The sequence below is a fragment of the Cyprinodon tularosa genome, unplaced genomic scaffold (genome assembly GCF_016077235.1).
Source record: "Cyprinodon tularosa strain WSP-4 unplaced genomic scaffold, ASM1607723v1 ctg94, whole genome shotgun sequence".
Taxonomy (NCBI): domain Eukaryota; kingdom Metazoa; phylum Chordata; class Actinopteri; order Cyprinodontiformes; family Cyprinodontidae; genus Cyprinodon; species Cyprinodon tularosa.
This window is the reverse complement of record NW_024039718.1, coordinates 877214-903444: the sequence shown is the minus strand read 5'-3', so window position 1 is coordinate 903444 and position 26231 is coordinate 877214. Positions and strand designations below refer to the sequence as shown.

At 36.9% G+C, this 26231-nt stretch overlaps 2 protein-coding genes across 4 annotated transcripts in view; both read right to left on the bottom strand.

Moving 5' to 3' along the window:
- The window catches only part of LOC119776530 (lipoxygenase homology domain-containing protein 1-like), a 43108-nt gene extending 37651 nt beyond the window's left edge, over positions 1-5457 (bottom strand). Inside the window, exons 1-2 of the mRNA XM_038274970.1 lie at positions 4410-5457; positions 93-207 (exon numbers count right to left, since the gene is read on the bottom strand). Of these exons, the coding sequence (XP_038130898.1) occupies positions 93-207; positions 4410-5124 (830 nt within the window). The 5' untranslated portion in view covers positions 5125-5457. The remainder of the gene's footprint in view (positions 1-92; positions 208-4409) is intronic.
- A 2258-nt stretch (positions 5458-7715) lies between these two features.
- On the bottom strand, positions 7716-26125 carry st8sia5 (ST8 alpha-N-acetyl-neuraminide alpha-2,8-sialyltransferase 5). Of its 3 annotated transcripts, XM_038274971.1 has the most exons (9): positions 25492-26125; positions 20728-20835; positions 20355-20450; positions 16611-16703; positions 14593-14679; positions 13527-13671; positions 13300-13412; positions 10883-10975; positions 7716-9497 (listed from the first exon to the last, which is right to left on the bottom strand). In XM_038274971.1, the coding sequence occupies exons 1-9, from the start codon at positions 25635-25637 to the stop codon at positions 9035-9037; spliced, it is 1344 nt and encodes a 447-aa protein (XP_038130899.1). In that variant the 5' UTR covers positions 25638-26125; the 3' UTR covers positions 7716-9034. The 3 variants fall into 3 exon arrangements, with proteins under 3 accessions (XP_038130899.1, XP_038130900.1, XP_038130901.1); XM_038274972.1 differs by lacking the exon at positions 20355-20450 and having other exon boundaries at positions 25492-26123; XM_038274973.1 differs by lacking the exons at positions 20355-20450; positions 20728-20835 and having other exon boundaries at positions 25492-26124.
- Positions 26126-26231: the final 106 nt, after the last annotated feature.

Below are 26231 nucleotides of genomic sequence, written 5' to 3'. Positions count from 1 at the left end.
TAGTTCTAATGATGACATAAGCTGACATTTTTGCTGTAAACCTGATTTTTGCAATATTTTACCACTTAAATTCTACACAATGTTGTACTTACTTGCTTGCCAAGTGAACCTTGGGGGAGACGCCAAATTCTCCAAAGAGGGTAACAAAAACATTGGCGTCAGTCCCAGCTCCCTTTACATCACCCGTGACTGTAACCACCTCATAAACTGAAAGAAAGAGAAAACTGCCAATTAAAAAAAGGACTTACAATTAGACATTTTCTTCAGCATCCATTAGACACTGATTAAAGGCTAAAAACCACTTTAGCTGACACCTTTTGATATGGAGGAGTAGTATTAATTTCAGTTAATCAGTAGATCACTGATTCAAATCAATATCCTAAAACACCTAGCAGGACAATGATTGTCAATCTAGATATATCGGATTTTTTCTATCTATATAACGGGGTTCTTAACCTATTAAATCCTGAGCCAGCGACTTCATAAAGGGGTTTAATTTCACCTGCTTTATCTAAGGACTTCCTCTCCATTATTCACATTTGGTTTCGACATGACACGTTTGAGTACCGGTAGCACCTGCATGGCCAGCGATGAGGCTCCAGTCAATCCTCACATGACTTAAAAAAGAGGACACCACCAACTTGAAGTTTACAGTATGTTTGAGGTAGAGAAAAATCCCCTATTTTGAGGAATAATCATTTCCTATTGCCAGTTTAGAACAAGCTAGTTAGACATGAATATGACTCTCTTTACTGTAACCCTCCCACTCTTGGTCATGGCCTGAAGACTCTAACACAGCCACATGATGATAAGACACATCTATGCCTTGCCATTCTGTCCATTTCACAAACAAGATAAAGAAAAAAAGACAGCCTTCATGGGGTTAAACCAACCATGGGAACACATCTCTCTCAGAATGAACCTCAAAAACAACCATAGTGACTCTTGTATAACTACACACATAGATTCACCAAACAATCTGCTATCATTTCCTCTGCCATAAACCAATGTTAAAGACAATCTCATTTTTAAAGGTCACATGTGCAAAAAAACAGGGCCTGCAAATGCATTCGTCACTTTTCATGCCAAGGTTGTTATCTATAAAAAGAAAACTCACTCTGAGAGTCACCCAAACTCTGATGCATACAGTTTCTGATTTTGGAGACAGGAAAAATTGTTGACACAAATGGTGAAGAGGAAAATTGAAGCTAAACTGCATCTTGCTTTGAGACATTAAATTTCCCTATATATAAAACTTTAATCATATATCACCTTCATTTTTGAAACATTAACAATTACAGTGTGATATATGTTATTGAACTGCTGAGCCAAAAAAGGAGCAGGGTGCATTTGTCTTAAAAAAATCTTGATGTCTAACACTCTTTGGTTTTTAATGCATATTATATTTCTAATGCACACAAGATTTATGGGCACATTATAACTTCATTTTGTAGTCAGTCATAATTCAGGCATCTTATCAAGAAACATTTAAATGTAATAAGTAAAATTTCTAACTAGCCTATATTATGTCATATATGCTAGTTTTCCACCCAATTGTCACAGGAATTTTAAGCGATCTATTATAATGCCAAAAAGAGGAAAAAATGAAGGAAATGCAAATTAAGCATGTTTCCATTTACTGGTTTGGAGTTAATTAAAAAACATAATTTTGTCAAAATAGGAATTTTCTATTTCTGTAATTAAAAAAGAAGCAAAGTTTACAAACTAACTGGGACCACATGTGAGAAAAGCAAATGTGAACGAAAATGTTTTTAATGTTGTTCTTTTAAAACTTAACAGTTCCAGGGATCTTTCTAAAATTCATTTAAAAATTTTCAGAGGTTAAAAACAAAAACAAAAGAAGCTGTGCCTGTGAAATATCATAGTTTTGTTGGGAGCTGGAGAAATTCCACCTTTCTCCAGCAGAGTCCGCCGTGGATCCTCTGAGGGAGCCTCCTGCACAGCTGCAGCTCGTCAAGATCATCAGAGGATCCACTACTTAAGCTGTCTTCAGACCTTGCCTCAACGCCGCAGTGTTGTTCCAGTTGGTCAGCGCTTAAGCCTAGATCCTCAGAGTAATTCGATGACTTTTGAATCCAGCTAGGATTCTAACCCCTGTGTCTGTTTTCCAGGAAACCTGTGCCTCCTCTGTGAAAGCTCTGGAAGAGCTAACCTGCCGAGCCGACCCTCTGAGCCAAACCTGAAGATTCACAGAGAACCTCCAAGCAGCTCTGGACTAGAGCTGGGAAGCCCAAAGCCAAGGTCTGTTCTAATTAGACGTGAGACGCTGAAGCAGCTAACGGACTCTGCTGATGAACTCTTCTCTAGCACCAACAGTGACTCTCCCAAAGCTAACCTCAAGAACCCTCAAGGTACAATCAGTGAACGTCTGGAAATCAAACCTCTGTTGGCAATGCTAACTGAACTGTCTCTCACGCAGACTCCGGTGAACCAGAATCCAGGCCCCGAACCAGAACCTGTATATTCAGTGTGCTTGTGCATTAATAAAACTGTTAAACTTTCATCCTTGTGTCCGTCAGTGGTGTTCTGCATTCTTGGGTCGCTTTCAGTGAACCCATCATGACAAGTTTAACATAAAATATAAAACTCCAAACTTTATACTTTTTTCAAACAAAAAAATATTTTATTGTAGTTATTAGAATTGGTTATCCATCTTTCTTTTAAATGAAAATAACCATGACAATGACTTTGAAAGTAAGCTTTTCTTTGAATTACATTTTGTAAAGGTAAACATTATTTACGAGAAAAAAAACAGGGTTAAAAAAACAGGCTTAAAATACTTAATTTATTTAAATAAGTAAATATACAAACAATTAACTTAAGTAATATTTCAAACAGAGGTGAAAAGGCAACGTTTTAAAGTGATCAGTTCTGGAATGTGTTAAAATGCTGTTTTGAAAGAAATCCCTCTCCAGTAACTCCCACTCTTTTAGAAATTTTCCAAAACTTTCAAAATGTACTGTTCAGAGCGATGCCAGATGCCAGAATTTGTTGGTTCAAGTAACCTTTGGTGCTTTGATGCTTGTTGAAGTAAACAAGCATCTTTTTTTAAGGAGCTGAAAAAGGAAAAAGAAAAATGCCATGGCTGGCTAAATTTGGACAACAGAGATTAAGCCAAGGCAAAACTTCACATGAATAAACTGATTACTTACCTTCATCTGCCTCCGACACAATGTAATCAGCTTTGAACCACACCTCCACGAAAGCCCAATCAGCACCCAGAATTCATCTTAAAAGTTCTCAAAATCCACAACTCAGTCTGCAAGCCAAGGCGCAGGTAATGGTTGCTCTATGTCTGACTTCAATTCTGATGACCTCGATTCAACCCACCTCCATCCCCTTCTCCACCATCGTAGCTAAAGCTTCATCAGAGTACCATTTCTCCCGGACTCTTACTCCGTTCCCTGTTTCCTGCCGAGGTCTGAGCGCCAAAAACGTAAGTAATTGTATCAATAAAATTCATCTAATTGTCTTTTTCTTTCCACGTGAGTTTTTCAAGAACCGGGAATTCTAATTACCAGCAATTCAAGCTATAAAGATTTGATTAAAAGGAAAGGGAGACCTTATAAAATCAGATAGACAGTGGCCTGGTAAAACTGGCCTTGTAAATTCCTCAAGATGTAAGTGACCGTGGTTAGCGAGTCAGATAACAAAGATACACATAGCTTGGCATTCTCTACCCTAAGATAAAAACTGGCTTTAAAACAAAGTTAAGTTACAGGGATTAAGTAATGTCCAAGATGCCTCAGATGTTTTACCTTTCTTGTCATCACTATTCTAATTTTTTTGACTTTGATTTTCTCTCATGGCACCATTGTTTTGAAGTTCAGATGGTTTGGTTTTTTTCTGTGCTGGATGTAATAGAAATACAAGTTTGTAGTACTTTAAGATAGGTTCATATTAAGGCTTCTAGACATCATTCCCAGCAGTGAAGATGATGAGGAAATAATTATTAATTATAGCTTTGAAATAATCTTTTGAAATAAAAAAAGTATATGGCGTTGTATTAGACTGTGTTTAAATATGTCTATAGCCGAAAGGATATGTCCAGACTGTATGCACCCCATTGCAAAAAATCATAAACCTTCCCTCTGAATATTCTCTTGATTCTGTTGCCCCAGTGGCTCTCCCAGTCCCTCAGACTGGGACGGCACCCAGCACCTGTCTGCCCTCAGGCCTCTGTTTGGCTCCATTCATGTGGAACATAACCGAGCTTTCATCCAGGACAATCACAGAGGGGTTCCCCCTGATTGCTCCTGGTTGGAGCTCAAGGTAGCTGGCAAGAATCTGGTTTTTAACTCAGTCCTGTATGAGCCAGGTGAGATTTATTCACCTCGAAATAAAGCATGTCATTTTTCTCTTGTCAGACTTCAGTGTGTGACACTTACCTTTCTTTTTGTAGTACTCATCTTCATATCCATCTGAAGAGTCTGTGTGGTAGTTAAGCAGCTCATTCTGGTAGATTGCAGCATAGTCTACTTGTTTGTTTTTAGATTTTTTCCCTTTTTTCTTTTTTTCATCATCACTGTCTCCAGAATTCTTCTTTTTTTTCTTTTTCTTTTTCCTTGATTCCTCCTCCTCCTCTTCTTCCTGCTCATCAATCAAGGGCTCCTCAGCATCATCTCTATGAGACTTCTTTTTCTTCTTCTTACCATCTTTGGACTTTTTATCTTTAGACCCCATCTCTTCCTCTTCCTCTGGACTCTCTATTGACAATTTCTTTTTTTGCTTTTTTTTCCCGTCGGTCACTTCCTCTTTAAGCCTCTCAGGCTTATCCTTTTTGGGTTTGGTCGTCGATTCATTGTTGTTCTGCTCTCCTTCAGTGTCTTTATTTGAAACTGTAGCATCAGTATCATTATTTGTCTTCTTTTTCTTCTTTTTCACCTTATCTTCTTCTTTTTCCTTCTTCTCTTTCTTTGGCAGCTCCTGTATCTCGGAGTCTTCTGTGCTCTTGTGTTTCCTCCGACTCTTACCTCTTTTTGTGGTTTCCCCATGGGTCAAACCGTGGCCACTCTCCTTTGAATTTGGCTCACTTTCCTCCACTTCGTCATCAACCTCTTCGGTTTCCTCTGAAGCTGTGGATTTTTTCTGTTTCGACGGCATCTTTTATTTATCCACTTCCCTGGCCTTTAGTTTCATAAGATCTGCCTTGAGTTTCTAATGGTGTAAGACAATTCATTTGACCCTTGGCTGCAGACAGATTCTGAGACTTTGAAACCTGTGGGATCCCAAGCTTGTAAACCTGCAGATATATTGACTCCAGACACTGATGCAGGGGAATCTCTACCTGATGGTGTGCTACCTGGGTGGCATATGAACATACAGCCTACAAACACCACTCATGAAAAATTACTGGCACCTCAGTGGTCACGTGATTCACAGGGAGAAAGCCCTGTGAAAAAGGAGCCTTGTCCAAAGAACTTATCCTCTGCCACGGTAGCTTCCATTATTTATGGTGTCAGGATCGCTTTACGGGCCGAGTGCATCTCGCTTTTGGCTGCAGACACACATACAAATGCATATGCACTCTTTTGAACCTACTTATCTTTGTTAATGTATAGCGTGTAAGAGAAGCTAAATTCAGGTGAAAAAAAAATAGTCCCAGGTCTAGTTTTAAAGAATATGTATGACCAAGCAAATAAAATGTAATATTTCGGATTAATGGCATAATCTCTGGAGCTGCATGGCGGTCTGATCTCAATTGGACCTCTGTTCATGTCTGTGTATCTCTAATTTTTTTCTGAAAAATGTAAATTAAAAAGAAAGAAATAGTTTCTAAATCTTTATGTTTGCCTTGTTAATCATTGAACTGAAATAATATCCGTGATTCAAAGCTAAGATGATTTAAATTTTATAAAGATTTTACAAAAAATTATTACCAGTTTATATAGACAAAAGTGAAACAAGAGATTGTATTTTATCTTTAAAAAATAAACTAGATTTGCATATTTTTTCAATATTTTAGAGAGGTAAAAAACTGCCCTATTTATATCTTATATGCACTGCTGGCAACCACATGTCCCCCTGACAATGAGCCATATCATCCCATTAGTCTTATTGCTGCTATCTGACACTTGGTGAACTGTTGCATCAAGGGGAAGGGCAGACCTTGGTCATATTGATCTTTCAACATCAAATTACCACACCAAATGGATGATAGGAGACCTTGTTTGCCTCAGTGAAGAATATGCAAATAGACAAATTGCTCTTTCATCCTATCAAAGATTAAAATCATGGTGTAGGTAAACTAAGGTCAGTATTTAGTAGGATAATATAAAACCATTTAGACCCAAGATGTTCCTTTTAAAAATGTGTAACACATACACCTAATATTACCTTTTAGTGCGACAGTAAAAACAGTATTTATTTTTTTTTTGGCCGTATAGTTACTATCAAGAATATAAATGTGAATTTTTGACTTTGATTTTATTTAAGTACCTTCATTTTGTATTTCACAACACAGTGGCAAACAATAGCGATTGGATTTTCCCTGAGCCTCAAAGCTAGTAGGTCATCTTCACACGTGTATGAAGTATGTAAAACTGAATTTTTCTTTACTGTATTTAAAAAACAAACAGAATTTGTTGTAAAACTCCTTAAATGTGCCCATATATTATTAGCCAAGTTATCTCTAAAATAAGGCTATTCACATTTTTTATATTTTTCATAAAACTTTAGTTAAATGTAGTTTCATTTTTTAATCTTAAAGTATTAAATGTTGCAAGTAAAGTGTCTTGCAAAAGTATTCTTTCTTTTACTAACATTTTAAAAATATATATGTATTTTTTTTACTACTACACTACACCAAGAAATACAGGAGAAGAACATAGGCTGGATTTTAAGGTTGGACTTCTGCAACATCTGTTAAACAGCTGTCCACTTGGGAATATAGTAATCAGCAGAGTTGTTCATCACCAAAGAAAATCTGTTTTTTCTAGTGTTTAACAAAAAGGGTGGATCTGGCTCTGAGTGATTGTTTACTGTATGAATAACCATAGACTGCCAAAGTTAAACATATCTGTATCTTTATTGTCTAATCATCCCTATTACACAGTTATTATATCTAATAAATTTGCAAACACTACACACTACTGAAAATAAGCAGAAGGTAAAGGAAAAGGCTAATATTAAAGGGGGACGAGGGCCCCCTTTGTCCCCCTTTTATTAGCTTTCCAGAATCCGTTCAATGTATTAATGCATTTGAGGCTTCCTTTAAAATAGCAGCAGATAAAATGAATAATAACCAATGCAGAGATCTTAAATGCAATTAAAACAGTAAAGCCTCATTAGGTTTACAGTGAAAAATGAACGATTACTCAAAAATGTATTAAAAGCAGCAGCACTGGAGCAAAATGGGTTAGCTCAGATATCATCAGGAGAGCAGGCTACGATGCGGGTCCGAGCCAGGACAAAGAGTCATAAAACTTTGTCCTAAGATGGTAGCCACCACTTTTATGTGTGGCCAAAAATAAGGTAGCAATGGTTGGCAATCCAACTGTAGCACCCTGACTCTTTTGACACATCAAAAAATAAACAGAGACAAAAACACAGTGCAGATCGTTTCCAAGGGGGAGTCGCTCTGCTTGCATTATTTGACATTTGATATCCCACATGTGTATTCCTCTACCTGAATTTGGAGGGTGTAAAACACATGATATGGAACCATTATTTCTGCTCAAACTCAAACACAGTTGTAGTTTTGAGAAAACTGGTTTATTAACAAACACACTCAATATAAAGAATGTTTAAGAGTTAAGAAGCACTGTAAATGCCAACATACAGTACACCTCATTGCATTACACAGACCATGTTTTCATGCCTGAATCAGTCATGATTGTTTTCAAGCAAACTTATTCTGAAGTCCATTTTGGCTTCATTAACTCTTTATTTGTGAGCGTTAATTACTGAAGAAGTCCATTAAAATTATAAAAATGTTTAACTTCAAAGAAAACCAACAGGTTTTCAGCTTAGCTTAAATAATGTGGCAGCAAAACAAAAAATTACAGCTATCTAATCTTCATAAAGTACAAAAAACAGTGTAAAATCGAACAGCAGTAAAATGTGAGTTTTTTTTTTACAAATGCAAAGCAAGTCTATACAGTTCAAAAATAAAACATCCCCCAAAAAAAAAAAACTTATTGCAACAAAAAAAAGGGGCAAATTACTGCGTTATTGATCATATGAGCCAAGAAGGACACATTTGTTTTTACATTATAGCAAGTCTAGAATGTTGTTTAATACAAGAGACAAACTTACATTTCATTCAATGGTAAATTCATTGTACAGGAGGGCACAAGGGTGCATCGCATAATGTCCAGTGGGGTTTGAGATCTCATAAGGCAAAATTGGCTTAAGACAAGATAAACAGCTGGATTGTTTCACAGCAGTCTAGTAAAAGTTCTTGCCCTAAACCAAAACAAACACACAACAGTGTCTCATGATAAATATTGGGGTATTTTTACAGGGAGAAACAAGGCCAATGAGAACAGGCCTCTTTGAATAGAATGTGAAAATACTTACACTGTCATTCTGCTGAATAGGAAATAGTTTACAAAAGTAGACAAGAAGATGTTACAGTTGTATATTCAGATATTCATTTAATAAAACCAGTGTCCAAGCTTGTTTGACACAAACATTAAGCTGCCACACCCACAGACTGTCCAAGAGAAAGTTAAGAGACGGGGCACAAACAAATCCCCAGTGAGGCCCCATGTAAGCAGAAATACCTGTGTGATCAAGTACAGTGGGGCCACTTTAAAAACATCACAGAGACAACCATTTTCTGAAGATCAATTTTTAAAATGAAAGACAAGCATCCTATAGATAGAGACGCAGAAATTGCCACAGTGACATAACAGTAGTAAAGGATCTTTGAAAAGAGAAATGTGTCCAAGCAAGCAATCTTCACCATATTGTTGAACTAATTAAAGCAAATGAGTTTGTACTCCCATTGCCAAGTGTACTACCCTAATGAAGAAAAACAGGTTTATTTAAAAAGCAGAAAAAGGATAGATCATGAGCAGCGCCCCGTATGTACATTGATAATCCCACGGGTGTGCATGTGAATGAAGTTAAATATTTCATGAGGCATAGCGTGGAAGCCAGGCCTGGGCTTTACATTGTCATAGTAATGGTGAGTGATGAAGATTCCTGCAGGGTTCATTGGAAACGCCCAGAAACCGTAGAGGTGGACCTCTTCGCAAAGCTCCAAGGCAGCAGTCACGAGCATTAGGCCGCTGCTAAGGCGTTTTGCTCTGACGCCCTGCACCGCCCAGAAACGCTGTACATTAAGGAGATACTGCGGATGAAAGAAGAACACGCCTCTCTGGGAGTCAAAATCATCCAGCATGTACTTGACTCGAAAAGAAACATCAGTATTGCGGGTGTTGTAAAAGGCAGGTAGCACCACTGATGAGTTCTCATAGTTCTGGAGAACTTCGTAGAATGGACGCCGCCATTTCTCTAGCTTCTGAAATCTGAAGAGAAAAGACAACAAATAAACGAAAAACATAACGATAAACCAAAAAGTAATGTGTATATGGAAAAGATAAACAATGGACTACAAAAGTTTCAGAGCCTTTGAACTTCTCACATTTGGTTAAGGGGCAAAAACAAACTACAGTGTATTTAATTGGGATTTTATGAGCTTCAACAACACGAGGTAGGAAATAAATTTTATAGTGTGAGCGAAATGCATTTAAATAAAAAACTTATACATTTTAGAATGTATTCAGACCTCCTGAGACAATACAAAACACCCTTTCCTTGTGCTAGCTAAAAAAACAAAAGAAACAAAAATCATCTCCAAAAATGATATATCATACCTTTAATCACCATTGGGTTCTTGGGCTCACATTGATCTGTCGTTCTAGTATTCAGATTTTTTAAGGTTTTTATGATAGGTAAACAAATCCACTTATGGTATCATCTGATCACAGAACCTGCTTCCACAGGTATGATGTATCTCTTAAATAGCTTGGTGCAAACTGGAAACAAGACTTCTTAGGGCTTCTGTTTCAATTGTTTTTTTGCTTACTACTTCTCTAAAATAATTTGCATCATGGACTGCAGGAAAAAGAGCTATCCTGTGGACAGATTCTCCCTTACCTGAGCAGATGATCATTGCAATCCTTCTCAAATTACCAGAGGCCATTTGGTTGCCTCTCTGACTAAAGGGGCTTTCAGACTGGATGCGGCAAGTACACAACTTCGCACTAAGATGGCATGCCATAGCCCAAGCGCCCCCCCAAGCAAGGTCCGATGACATGGTGTCATGTCTGAAAAGCCTTTAATGCTGTCTTTTTCCAGCACATGAAGAAAAACAGTTCTCCCAATACTGTTCCATTTATCAGAGGATGATGATGAGTATGTTTAAGAGATTTAATACAATAAAATTAATGGATGAGAGAAAGAAGAAAATTTGATTTACAGGGAAATTAAAGGTATAGTGGAGGATGTTTTTTTCTGGGTGGATCATGGAAACAAGTGGTCCTCCCAATTATTCTGATAATATGTTTACGTAAGGCCGTCCTAAGCGCTCATCCCCATTTTCACTTACCTGGGGTGAGTCTGACATAGTGGAAAAATTGCAAATCTTCTTTTGGAAAGTAAGCTTGTATGATGCAAACAACAACTTTTAAATAGTGTGCACGAGGAGAAATGGGCTTGCTGCTCTAACACACGTTTGATAGGCGTTCCCTCTCGGGAGTGGGTACAGGGTTGTGCATGTGCATTTTTTTTTTTAAGTGGAGAGGGCAGGTCTTTTCATAAATTTGCGAAAATCCTCCACTATACCTTTAATGCTTGTGGAAGGTTGTGTAATCTTGTCTGTCTAGTATTTCCAACATGCATAGCTTAATACCTTTCTGTGATAATGCTTGGATTTATGGTCACCAGGTCCGTTTTTGTGCCCACATCTGCTGAGTATTTCTCGTTGATCGGTGGTACATTGCATCTGCAAACACAGAATGGAAAAAGAAAGATTTTCTTTAGATTGTATACATTTTTCTTTTCTCTGAAACAAAAACTTTGGGGTGCTAAATACCAAGACATTCTAAGAGAAATTCTAATGAAATACTCATTTTCCCCAGCTAGTTTTTACACTTCCAATATCTTGTCCTGGTGTTTGCTCAAGTGAAAAAGGCATCATAAAATATTATAAATGTCAAAGCTTTTAAAACATCAGGTTAGCACACTAAAATACTATTAATTGATGTGTCTAAAAGGAGAAAAGCTTAGCAATTATGAACGTTCAACATTATAAATGTTTATTAAAACATAACAAGGGCAAACAAATGATAGGATAATTGAGGAACTAGCGCCGAGAGATAATAACCTGTTTGGGATATTTTGGTTATTCCATATGAAGGTATTGACTAATCCAATAAAAACATTTTAAGGTTAAAATCATAATATTATTTGATATAGGAATTTAAAAAATACTTTATGGATTCCAAAGGAAATTGTAGCAGAATTACATATTGTGGATTTTTTTTTTTCAGTTTTTGTACACGTTGATCGCTGTTGGCAGGAAGGATGTTCCGTAGCTGTCTGAATGATAGAAACTTTTGACTGAAGGCGCTCAGTTGTTGTTTTACAGTCTTCTGAAGAGGATGTTGATGGCTGTCCATAATGTTTTCATTTTATAGAGAATTCTTCTTTATAAAATTATATCCAGAGGCTCTATACATGGGGTCACCAACTTTTTGAAGTTGAGAGCTTCTTAATAGGTACTGAGTCATACAAAGGGCTACCAATTCTGACATATAAACTAGAAGAGTCACCTGGACCTCATGTATGATAAACATATTCTTAATGTTTCTTTTAGATCCACCCCTTTTCAGAATCTGTAAATGCAAGTATGATTGTAAAAGAAGAGCAACAGAATAAAATTTTAGACTGTTGGTTGATGCTATCTTTAGGAGAGACTTGAGGGTATCTCATGTAGTCCTAGGGGTCGCGCTGGTGCAGGCTCGCATCATGTTGGTAACCACTGCTGTAGAGGAGTTCCTAGAACAGAGCCGGCCTTCTTTTTCAGCTTGATCAGCTTCTCAGATGCTTGTTTCGATAAGATGCCACAAAGTGCCACACACCTCCTATAGTGTTCTGCTGGAGCTTGCTTTCCAGCGTTTTCCTGTATGCTTCCTTGTTTTCACTTATCTTACCTCTAAGGTTACTTCTGTACACTGTCTTCCTTCCTGAAGTATTTTTTATTTTTTTTTAAGGTTTTGCAGTTCCTTTGTATCACTGGTGATGCGGGCTGTACTATTGGCAAGGATCTTGCTATTCGGTGGAAATCGTGTTATTTACATAGAGGTCAATCAACCGCTCACAGTTATTGCACTGTAGCCTAAAAATTACCTTACAAGACTTGTTCGGCTTCCTGTGAACATCTTCTGCCAGTTATCTTTAATGCAGGTTGTCTCTAATAAAGGGGCTTATACAATGAGCAGAGAAAAACAAGATTGTGATTTCCTAAGAAGGTCTTACTTTGAAGGTGTATTATGCCCTTGACATTTGCAAAAATAAAGTCTAAGGTTTTGTTTTCTCTGGTACAGCAGCTGTGAAAAACCTTTGGAACGTTTGCAGTATAGCAGAGAGCAAGGTGTGATTGAAATCACCAGGTATTGCCACAAATGTATTTGGCTGTTGTTTTTGTAGATTATTAGACTTAGACTTCCTTTATTGTCATTGCACAAAAAACACAGGGTGAATCTTGACAATGAAATGTCGATTACTTGGCTACCAGTGTTACAGAGCTGGGACCTTATTCCTGCACAATAAATATGTTTTCTATGAGTAAGAGCTAGCTATATGATCAGCGGGAAGTTGAATTTTAAACAGTTGCCAAAACTATACTGGAGTACTCTTTGGGTAAATATTATAGACTAAAACAATTGCCGATAGTTCAATATCTGGGCTACAAAATTTCACAGTAGCATGTCCTGAATGACATCATCTGTTGTTCACAAGCACTGTTAACCCCCTTGAGTTTTCCAGCCTTCTTTAAATATCTGTCTGCTCATATGGTCAAAAAGTCAGCCAGAGAGACACTGGAGTTGGGTATATGTCCCTGCAGCTACGTTTAAATAAAACTCATAATACTGCATTCCCAATGTTCTGCATGAGACCTTTCTAGGGCTTAGACTTCTCTAAAAAATTTCAGTCAAGCTTAAAGCAATTTAGTTTTACTTTCCCCAAAAAAATGTCTAAAAATGTCTTGTGTAAAACACAATGTAAGGCTAAAATGACAAACAAAATGGATTATTTCCTGCATACCTGAGAACAAAATCGGCTGAATCGATTTCCTTTCCACATTTGGTGTTCTTGATGATACCTCCATTTCCAATGACAGCACATTTTTTGAACTGGGATTTGGAATATGGCATATCCTAGATTTTAGAAACAAAGTAAAGAGGAGCTTTACAGGGGGAAAAAAAAACATACACACCAAAAAACCAGGTGATAAAAAGTGAACAAAAAAAGAAGCAAACAGGACATCTCACATCTGGGAACATCTTGAAGATCTCTGAGGTAATAGGGAGGATGCCACTGGTGTCCACCTCATACCTCAGCTTGGACCCGGCAGGAGTATTTCTCTTGGTGGTGAACAAAAAGGATGGAGCATTACAGCAGCGGGACAGAGACATCCTTTTGAAGAAAATAAAAAATATTATAAAGTTACTTCAGCTAAAAGTGAATTGATGATTCCACAATCTTTATACAGAACACCAAATTTGAAAAAATGAAGCCGTGTCTACACTATTTCCCAAAATAGTTTTTGTTCCCTTGTTTCTATTCCTTACTGATCACCTTGGTATCTCAGGTTAAAAGTTCAATGCTAAATGCATGGTCAAAGAGTACCATCAAGTGGGTTAAATACTGTAAGTATGAACCAGATAAATATAGAAAATAAATTTAATGTACTGGTAATGTAGTCACTCCTGGCACCTGAGAAATCTTCATTAGTGCAGACTGAGTGTATGCACAGAGTTGCATAATATTATAACATAACTTTCCACTGTTTTATCATATTGATTAAATTTTGGAAAATTATACAACAGTGGTGTCTATATGTGCGATCTATCACATCCGAAAGTAGCAAGGGTTATGCTTCCGAGCCTTTAAATATGTCCAGAGAAATGGAGCTGAAACGTCAGATGAAATTATGCATGCTACAGAATAATATGCTTAGAAAGTGATGTTGGGGAATAATTTTTTTAAACTGAATATCTTCATACACATTTTAAGTAAAAGGCATACATGATGTAAAAGAACAGAGTTAGAATAGAATAGAAAAAAATTTGAATAACCAGCATGTTTTATTAGAAACCTCTTCTTTACGTTTTCAAATAAATATTTTTCTTCAGAACTTACAAATACTGTTATTTTCTCTCTCAATGCTGTTTTTTAAACATTATCAGAATAAAACCAGGAATTTAAATTATTATAGAAAGTATCTCTTATTTTGAGAAAAACTGGATAAAAAAAATCTCTATATTTGATAAAACAGGCTTTGCAAATACCTACCTTCAGATAAGCAGTTATTCTGCTGGATTAAATGAAACTTACCTAAAGTTGCTGGTCTCTTCTTTGTTCTGCTCCCATTTGCAGACCTGCAGATTTCGCCATCTTTCGCACAACTCTGAGGTTTTTACCCTGGTAGACACAATTCATAGATTTAGGACTGATACTTAGCACAGCAGTAAAATGTGAGATTTTAACAAATGCACTCAAAAGATTTTTTGGACTTTTCAAATGGTGACTTTTTTCCATTAGGGTGCTTAAGGTTAAAAGGTAGGATTCAATGGAAAGTCTATGAGCAACCCAGCAGTAAATAAAGGCCTTTTGTCCAAGAGAATAAATTTGACAGAAACTTTTAAAATCTCAAATTTGTGCATAAAGGCTGAGTGAATATTAATTCTATTCATAGTAGAGGGGGAAAAAAACTATTTAGACTGTTTTTGGCACCTCTGGTATATTGTAATATAGCTCAGCAGTAATCAGCTACATTATGTAAATATTAATTATAGTAACCCGTAGAAAAACACTTAAAAAATACAGTAAAGGCTCAGGCAGAATAAAAGTCCTTAATGTTTAAAAAAAGACACATCATATACAGTACTACATACATTTAAAGGGCATATATCAGAGTATTTGAAATCTAAAAAAACAACTAAAAGGTTTGAGAGTATCACATATACACCTTTATGTAAAATATTAAGACTTATTAAAAGAAATGAGACAGATAAAAACAGATTTAAAAAAGTGCTACAATTCTTTAACTTGTGAACTTAGATTCTAATCTCATATCTGTCTGAGACGGCCATTGTTTTATACATTTATGCATGAGTTTGGCTCAGGATCTAACAAAATCACTCTTCAGCAAGTTACAACAAATTTTTTTGCTGCCTAATTCTAGCTTTTATTCTCAGATTTTGAAATACATTTCTTCACTTCTACATGGACACTGAAATGATTAATGTGAGCTATAACCCCTAACACAGATTAATTGGGAGGGTGTATTTAGGCAATATCATGTCTGGATTCCATTTATGTGTAGCCAGGATATTGAATATCTTAAAATCAGCTTTGCTTTTTGTCAGCGTTGTTTTACACATTGTACATTTTCTGCATATGTCAGATAAATTGCAAAGTTTAATGTAGAGTTGCTTTGAGGATTGTTTTTCAATTTCTGTGGTTATTTATGATTAGACTCTATTTGGCTAAAAGATATGGATGAAAAAGTAAAATGGCAAATGTTGGTACATGAAAACATGACAAAAGTGAACACATAAAAACTCAAAATCGGATTAACATGACCTGGTAAAAATTATTTAGAGATTATGTCACAGTTTCACAAAAGTAATTCTAGAGGCTCAAGAGCTCAACTAAAGTGCACCAACTGTGGAGCATTAAGAACAGTTTTGGTCTGCATGCTTTGACCTATGATCCTTTTAATCGGTGTCATCCAATAGTTAGATAACAATCAAGTTTGTCTTTCTGTGTTTGCGGACATATTTTAATCAGTGTATTTCCTGGGGCTGTTGGTTCAAACATTATAAGATCTTTCTTGCCTTCAAAAGTTGCAGCAACCTTTGAGTTTAATTTCTCAGGCCAAATACACTTGCTAACACTCTATGTGGAAATTGGATATAAAGCTTTAAAACAAACCAATCTAACTGCAGTAGCATAAACTCCTGCTAAAAATTTAAGAAAGTAATTTATTACATTTATATTCTTAAAGACATTTCATCCCATAGCTGCCTGTAACACTGAGAACTGTGAGAGAAAAGGCTAGATGAGAATCTAAGTTTATCCTAAGTTTATCCTTCCATTCCTCGGCCATGCCACTGGACAGGAAATTAAAGCAAATGTTAAAGCTCAGAGTCAGAGAAAAGCAAGGAGTGGCTTTCAGGGGCAAACAAACATATGTAAAAGTAACATACTTTAAGGTTTAAATGCACATCTTGTAGTAACTGTAAAGGTTCCTGATAGAATTGATGATTGATAATCGTCTAGAAAGGAAATAAAATCACACTTCAGGTTGTGAACCATATACATTGACATGATCACAGACAGCTACTCACATTGTCAGGACTTTGACGTCCATAATCTCCTGTCGGAGCTCTCTGCAAGTCGTTGAGTTGAATTCAAACGCGCCGCCATAATTTTCCAAATACCTGCAGGAATAAATACAGTCATCCTCTATCTACACCAACTGACTTAAAACAACCAACAGTATTAACAATAAAGTGGTTACCTTTTATATATATACATAACAAGGTATACAATTTAACAGCAAAACAAGCATTAAGCACAATATGTCTAGTGTTTGTGAGATATAAAAAATAAAGGTAGCAATTTGGGATGAGACAATGACAGAAGTGATGCAGCTGATTTTGGGCATCACAAACAGGACAGTAGTATTTTGCTTATTGGACACTTGCACCAGATTCTAAAACATCTTAGACTAAACCAATGTCATCCATTTAGTGAGGAAATATTAAACTTCTCATATTTGCACATGCTAAATTAGATCAAATAAGACTTGCATGATATTAAACTGATATTATGGGGTTTAAATATGTTTCTGTTTTTTTTCTCTTATAAATAGGAGTATTCAGAAAGAAAATAGGATTGATTTAAGCTTATTTGGTTAAAATGGGAAATGTTATAAAAGTGTAATGTCTAGTTAATATGTGTATTGGTGTACCTGCATTTGTACTAGCTGCCTAAAAGGTATTTTGTGCCTTAAATTTTGATTTTGTGCAGCTTTCCTCCACTGAAGACATGAACACATACACAAGTGGTCATGCAGACAAGGGATCATATGAAGGATTAGCAACCAAGATCTATTTGAAGTAAATAAACTACAATTAAAGAGCATCCTGCTTGTCAGATTATTCAATAATTCAGCCTAGCTGTAACTCATACTGAGGTTTGAGTAAAAGCCCTGCAGCAAAATATTTTTGGAAATGAGATCAGTATGAGTCAGTCAAAAATTCCATCACTGTGCATGTATGCTTAGGAGGAAATAAAGCAATGTTGTCAGTTCAAACAAGCTAAGGGGAAACAACCTATATTGTAATATTTATAGCTCTATTTTGCTTGTTATAAAAACATTATTTTAAAATCGCACAGAGCCAGAACCTCTAGGGTATGTTGCATATTGAACAACATTGTCATTTTATACTAATTTTCCTATTTGTCTTATCTTCCCTCTTTTTAGCATTCCAAGTATAAATACTACAGTAAGTAGCTAAATTCAAACCAGTTTTCACTGTTATCTGAAAAATTTCCATTTACTTTTCTTTATTAACTTTTTAATCTGTAGGGCCTTACCATGCCTGTTTTGCCATTTGTACAATATCCCATTTTTTTTGCACAATTCTCTACTGGAGGCGCCTTGACTGATGATAGTACAGTGGAAATAAGAGAACATTTAAATATAAGATTTCTGAATATAATTGGAAGCATGCATTTCTTTTAAAAAAAATGCACTGCTATAAAAATGTGCAGGATGGCTGTGGATGGTGCAACTATCAGCAATCTTGGCTTTGTAATGCCAGTAGGGGCTCTCTGTGGTGCAGGTGTATGATTAATATCCATTTTCCCTGCTTCCCTTTAGCAAGCTACAACATGTGCAAAAAGTTCTTCCAGAGCTATCAAAAGGTGTGCCGTACGGGTCCTACTAAAGCTTCTGTTCACAACATCTCCAAAATGGAGCCTAAGTCTAAAGCAGCATAGCTCTGTATAAAAAAGGTTAAAGTTCAATTCAGTTTATTTTTATGGTGCCAATTCATAACACATCTCATCTCAAATCCATTTACAGAGATAATTCAATCAGACCATTAGTCAGACTGGTAAAAAGGTTTCTATCAAGAATTAAAGCAGAATTAGCAGAATTAGTGAAGGTAAATGCATAGGCAAATATGGTTTGTGTTTTTACTGCTGGTCAAGAAACAATAATGCAGAGTTGCAAATAATTTTAGAAACAGTAATGTATGGAATGGCAGTGCTGACAAAATTTGTGGGTGTGGTTTTTACTTATGGGCATAGTGAAAAATGCTCTGCATCATGACTTCAGTTAAGTCATAATAAAATAAGGTTTTTATATCAACAAAAATAGGTAAATACATTTTCTGCGTAATACTCAACATTTCAGTCATCTCTACTGTCTCAGTTAGTGCAGGTTTCCCAAATAAACACAAGTCATTTTCTACGTGATTGATTCTGTCATCATTAATTTGAAATGTTAAGCAAGATTATCTATATGAGTGTCTTGGATGTGATAGAATATACTGTTGTTTTGAATATTGTTTGTCTTTTTGGTGGGTGAGGAAACAAATTACTCTATTTTTCCCTTATTTCCAATAAAGCAACTTGTTTTTACATTAAAATTGTTACACAGTTGTTAATGCAGTGCATTATTATGCATCCCGTCCCCACAATTAGGTGAAGACCTCTAGGTTGGATGCATATTTATTAGTCAACAGTTTCCTTATTCTTAAAAAAAAACAGGTAATAATTTGATAACTTTTTGTCAATTTGAACCTAAATTCAAAATTGTTCCGTTAAACTAAACAACCGCACTGATGTTAAATAGAGAAACAAATATGATTCAAAGGTAAAGAAAACAGATTCTTATCCAGATAATATGGTTTAAAGTTGTGCTAATAGATATCAACCGTAAGTCATAATGTTAGAGTTAAATTGAAATATTTTATAGGAAATGATCCCTTCATAAATCAATGTAAAATGGTACTTTTACAAATATCAGTTACATGTCGTTACTACATGCATAACCGTTGGGGAATGGCTGGATTTAGCTGCAAGAACAATGTCTGGTTTTTTACATGAAGGCTGGAATTCTTCAAATATTAAATAAGACATGAGTGTTAAAAATATGGAAAATGAAAACATATCACCTGTACGTCCGGAGATGAAAGACTTTAGTGATTCAAAGAAAGATACAAAGGAATGCAACGTGCAATACTTCCAAAGTGAAGCATCAAAGGAACAAGATGCTGGGATGAAATGGAGCAAAAACAGAAATAATGAAACTGGTTGTCTACATCCACCTGATGATGCAGTGTATTTCTGAGGTTGTTCTGGGTACATAGATTAGACTTGAGACATTGACCCGATTTGACCTTTTTTTTGTTTGCTTGTTTTAGCTAAGATGATGAAACCTTTGCAAGTGTGCTCTGTTCAGGTCTAAAAGCAAGTCATCAAATGATTAACGTGATTGGATGAATTTACTCTCGTAAGGCATCAAGGATCAACCAATCCGGCATTTTACCTCAGATATTGAAAACTCTTATGAAGATTTGGAGATTTGGAAGGGGTGTGTAGGGGAAGGGGGATCTTTCACATTCCTGTCTTCTTGTAACAGCAGGAAAGAATAAAAGGAGCAAGTAAATCCAGGTCGAAGAGAGAGACAATGCAGATGTGAGAAGGGGAAATAGAAGGAGCAGTGGTAGGAATTTACATTATGTAAATGGTATACACACAGAAAGCTGTGTAGAACACGTCAGACACATGTTTGGGAGGAGAAGGCATTTGGAGATGGGTGCTGGATGGGGGACACAATGGGAGAATGAGAAGCCAGTACATCAACAGGAGACCGTGGCTCAACCAGCTTCAGAGGTGGTGAAGGGTTTGGATGGGGGGGAAGGGTGTCCAGAGGGTTAGACAACATGCAAGAGTAAAGCTTAAGTGCAACCACTAAGAGACATGAGAGTTTGTACCTTTTAAACTAATGAAAAAAGAAAAGAGGCATTCTTGGGTTTCTGTGAAAAGGACTGGAAAATGCCTTTAAACAGGCCTACCTTTGAGAGCGTAATTTTTTCTTCTTAATATCAGCTAGGCAGGGTGTGATTATTACGGAGATCTGTGAATCTGGCTGATTATTCTGACGGTAACATCTGTCAACATGCAGACAGGTCAAGTTAGAGTTAAATGTTGTTCTGCAACAGCATCACCCCCTGCCAACTTCCTGAACCTGTGGATTTTCAACACAAGAAGAAAAAAACCTGCGAAAGTGTTGCTGCTTGTGATCTTTCTACAGTGTCTTAGGAAACTCATTGGCGTATCCCAATACACACATGCTGGTCTCCGTTGTCACTATAAAGAATTCTATCTTTCCTTCTCTTTCTCATACACACATACGATGTTGTGTAGTTAGTCAGGATTGAAAGGTACCTTTTCCTTCCATTTCTGGCAGGCTTCAGAGATCCATCATCGAAGAAATTAACGGGGCCGGTCCAATTTCCGGTCTCGTCCCCTTTGACTCGGCTAAACTGTTGTGCACTAGTAAAGAAATCAGTCAGTTTATTTGGTATTTATTTAGTCCTTGTTCTGTGCACACACATACATACACACACCACCATGTCCTTGTGTCCACCCATCAATCTTCAAAACTGCACATTCGCATTGCTAGTTATGCACAACTCAAGAAAACATCACACCACACAAGGTATAAAAACATTTGTTTTTGCTGATGAAATTACAATTTCATTGTCTAATTTATGCTCTGCTAGGCTGTTTGCATAAATCTGTAAAACATTTTTACTGCTGAATTTTGGCCCTCAAGAGTTTTAGACTCTGATGTGCTAAAATCTATGTAATTTAAAGTGGGAAACAAATGTCAATAGTAAAAGTCATTTTGTAGCTGAAGGACTAATGCCAACAGATTTATTTAGTCTTCTGTGTCCAACTTAGACATCTTTTATTGCTCATTTCTTCTGAACAATATGTGAAGAGTTTATTGATTCTTCCTGATTTTTTTCCCCGTCAAATTCATATTCCATCTATTCAAACATGATGAGGTGTGAAACCTTTAACATATGACTGACAGTTATGCAAGTAATCATATGAGTCATTTCTGTGAGTGCTCTGTGGGCGTTGAGCTAATTTCAGCGGGGGAGAGTGAACCCTAAGAGCCTCTCTGGATGCATTATGTGAGTAAGTATTTATCACAGGGGACTTGTGTCAATGCCATTTTGAAAGTACTTTTCGCCTTTCTGAGTGCCTCTCCAGCATCCCTGTCCTACTCTGCAAGTGGTGACAGAAGAACACACTGAAAATATAGGGGTTTTGGCTCGAAATGGGACAAAAGCTAATCAAGCAGAACAATTAAGGCACCAAAAAGCCGCCTACTGAAAGCAGATCACATAAACCTCCTAGTGTTGTGTTAAAACTAATGCCTGCAGGAACATTTGGATAGTATGAGTGGCATGATACCAAGTACTTTAGTTAACCAGACTGAATGCTATCTACACCCTTTATATAAGCTGCTTAAAAAAGTTAAAAATAATCCACTGGACTTTTTTTTTCCAAGTCTGAAGACATTTCACTTCCCATCCAGGAAGCTTTCTCAATTTAAAATGTCTGGAGTAGCGTTTGAGTTCCAGGCTTATAAAGTGGCACTATAAAACATGCAAATTGAACTGAAAAAAACAGATCCACCCCTTAATTGGGGAGCCATTGTGTTTGATTGTTGGCCTGCAATACCCGATACTGGCCCATGCCTCTGGGGAGATGTTAGGGTCATTGTTGGCCTGGCTGAGCAAGTGAGATATTTTGATCCCTGCATGGCGACTACAACTATATAACTATATAACTGCATAGTAGGTTTTTTAAAGGCTGGAACCTGAAACCACCCCTTCTAAGCCATAACACTGCTTTTTTTTATGCCACTCTATAGGCCTGGAACTGAAACGCTACTCCAGACATTTTGAACTGAGAAGGCTTTCTGGATGGGAAGCAAAACATCCTCAAACTTGAAAAAAAAATGCAGTGTTTTTTTTTTTTTTTTTTACTTTTTCAACTTTGTCAGAATGACTATGACCTGGGTAACTGAGAATCTTTATCAGCAACATAATGATATACTCAGTTCAGATATCAACCAAAGTATTAGCAAACAAACAAGCAAGATGTGCTCTGCATCCACACACTCCACCCTCAGAGTCAGCAGTCCAGTAGAATAGGAATCTCTTGGATTTTTAACCTGCTTGATTTAGATTTTGACTGCCATTAAATGCATGTGCAGTGACCTTTATAAGAATCCTAACCAAAGAACTTAGGATAACTCTACTGCTATGCAGTCTTTACAGATGTCAATAAGAAATAGAAAACACAACAATCCATTTGGATCCATGCATCATTTGTTTATCTAATGTTGCTGCAACTGAATGAGTATCAAGAAAAGGAGTTAAGGTAGAAATTTGGGCCACACCATGACAGATCCGACTTACACAATGCATAAAGAAAGATTGAGACTCTGATAGATCTAAACAATCATTTATCAGTTGGATTATTCAGTTTTCCACTTCTAAAGAAAAAAGGGCAATATTCATAGATCCTGAACCAGATAGCTTCTTAATATTAAGATAGAGAATTAATCATTTATGGTCCTTTGATTGTGGATTTGAATGTCTCTTTTCCCAGGTGGACCGATTGTGCAAAGACATCTTGTTTTTTTTTTTCAAAACAAGCTATCTGTGCAGACATTTGAATTAATTGTAGATGGTCTCTAATTATTAAAATTAGCTCAAATATAAACATACAGCCTTACTGATATTTGCTAAATGTAATCACAGAGCTGCATCTTAATCAAATGCTTTCTGAAAACATAATACATTTCTAAGGAAATTTCTCCCAGTTCTTTAATCACTTTTCTTGAACAGTTAATTAAAGCTGTTTATTCTACATCCGGAAACCAAGACACCCTTCTCCAAAATACAGATTTTGTAGGTAGCCATCTAAATAATTCAAATATGTTGGTAAAATGTTTAGTCAAGACACAAAAACTGAGCTACAATATTGTACTGTGAGTTCATATAGCTGTCATCAGAACTCCTACATTAGACAAAGAAGATAAAAACATGAAAAGAATTTAGTAGCTCCAAATGCTTCAATGTTTACCTTAAATCAACAGATAAAATGGGGATATAATTGGGTGCTCTAAGGAATGGCCCTGAAATCAAACCATTTAAGTTTATGTACTGTGAAAGGTTTATGAAAGGTGGTTTGGTGCCAGAACAGCAGCTTATAAAAATTAGCTGTACTATTTTTATATTCAGACACAATTCTGCCAGAGCTTTGTCAATAGCTCCAGAAAGTATGTAGTTTCTCTGAAACTTCCAAAGGTTTTTTTTTTTTTTTAAACATGTGTTATAAACATATATTGAGCTGTTGTACAAATGTTTGATTCAGAGTTGATTAAAAACAATACATTTTAGATTTTCCACTTAATTCGTATATATTATTTCTTGGCTATTCTGGATATATTATTATACTATCTACCCTGAAAGTATCCAGTTTGAAAAAATAAACTGTAAATTGAATGATTGCTGAGAGAATAAATTCCTATATTAGATCACCTTTAGGATCAATTACATCTTCTCACACCCACTACACTTTGAAAGGTTACAAACCAGCCTCTTCCAAACCTCCAGCATTTGCTCTAACCCCCCTGACAGAATATTTTTAGATGTCACCAGTGTCTCTCTTCACCAAAGTATGTCACTCAGAGACATCATCAGCTACCTCCAGCTCTGTCTTTTTCACAGTCCATTATTCCTCATAGCCTGATGTCAAGGATTACAGATTAATAACACATCTGAAATACATAGAAGGCACCTTAATGTTTTCTGTGCTGCATGCATACATGCCCAGTTTGCAGGACTCTTTGACATTATTAGCAGGCTTGGCTTTGAGAGAAGAGGAAACTGGGTGTGGTCAGACACGTGGAGGACCTCTTTACTATTAATGCATATGGAAGGCTTTGTTTAAATTACAGCTTCTCTTTTTTCTTCCTCACTCTGCACACACATGCAAACACACGCATCTCATCACACCTTTTGCAGTCTCTCCCCCACCGTCTCCCCACTTGTGCAGACAAAAATGAGGCAAAATGGCGGCCGCTGAGCCCACTGGTGTCTGTTGTGCAGCTTGTTCCCGCCTCTCTCCCATAGAGGCTTGGTGAAAAAGCAGTGCGTAAAGTTGATGCGAGCATTGAATCTGAATTCATGGATCTCTTTAGGTGGCGGTCAGGATGCATGAATCCAAACTGAGTTTATTAGAGGGGGGCCAGCAGGGTGACAGGGGATGGGGGGTAGTGGGAAAACTGGTCCTGCTGCACATATATGCTTGCTTTGAAGGAAGCATGTATGTGCTTTCTCTGTAAAAAAAAAATGTATTTGAGGTGAGGGGTCCTTTTCCTGGAGTGTGAATGGGCGTTCCTTGTGAGATATCTCATATGGCAGAGATATAACATCCCAGCATCTGCTTGTTTCACACTGATTCATTAAAAATTTTTTAAATCTCCTGAAAGTTGAGGAAAGATGGCTCATTGAATGGGTTTAAAAAGGGGACGTGGAAGAGGGCTCAGCACATATCTTGCAGAGCTGCTACAGAGTTGGCTCTGCAGTGGCTGTGTGGACCAATAAGAAATACACATCATCGTTTACGTGCTGCTAATCTGCAGTCATGGTAGTAGCTCATTTGCACTGTGAGAATCAGATGCCTCTGTAAGATGTAGGCTATGACCAGTCAAGAAGGCTGAAACAGAAAAACAAAGGCTTTTGGGGGGGAAACATCACCATATACAGCTGGACTGCTGTGTATGGTATGAATTATGATGCTTAATATTTAGAAAATATCAAAAAAATAAATTCTATGCTGCCAGGGAAAAAAAAAAAAGATGGATGGTTAGTTGCTATTGTTCTTTTAGGTCATTTAATGATCGTTTATGCCTGTTTCCTAAAACGTAGCTCAGTTAAAAACACTCGCATCAATAATGAGTAATTGTAAATGTTATCATGCATGATTTATCCACACTAAACTATTCATTAGTAGGAAAATTACTACATGCTTTTTAGGTTTTTTTTATTTTTTTTATTTTTTTTTTTGTATCAATCACAAAACTAATTTGCTCTGAAAGGGAAAAAAGTAAACACTTACCTCTTGATGTAATTTTTGCCATAAAGAATTTGCTGCAAAAGCGTGACGAGTCCAAATGCGCAAATAAATATGAAACACAGGGACCTACTGCCGAGAATATCTTTGCCCGACGAAGGGTCGGAGTATGCCATCCTTCGGCGCAGCATCCAGAGCTGATGGTGACACCCGGAGAGGTGTCTCTCTGCGCTGCATTCAGAACAGGAACAGGTGCCTCATCATCACCGAGCTGAGCTGAGCTGGACATCCATCGCCCGCCACCTCTCTAGGCTGTTTCTCCGCTCTCCAACCGGAGCGTCATTGTTGATGACTGAAAAAGCATCTCAATTTATCACAAGATCTGATGGTTTCTGCAGCGGGTGGTTCTGCGTCCAAAACCAAAATATATGGTCTTTGTCGTCCCGAGTGGTATGCAAAAAAAAAAGAAGAAAAAAAAAGACAAAAACAAATCAGGAATTGAGGTTTACTCCTTCTGATGGGTAGCTATTTATATTGCTGATATAACAGCGATAGGATAAGACATCTCCCGTTATGTCTAATGTCAAATATGTGCAAGTAGACGTGACTGCAATAAAAAAAGGATGATGCGCCTTTCTCAGTGAGGCTGACGGGGGCGCGCCGCGCGCCCCTCACGTGCTTCTTACTCAGCCAAAGCCCAAGTTCATGGACCGTTTTCCAAGGATGCACCAATGCACTCTCAACATCTCATACCAAAAAGGTCTCCTGAAGCCCCTATGCAGAGG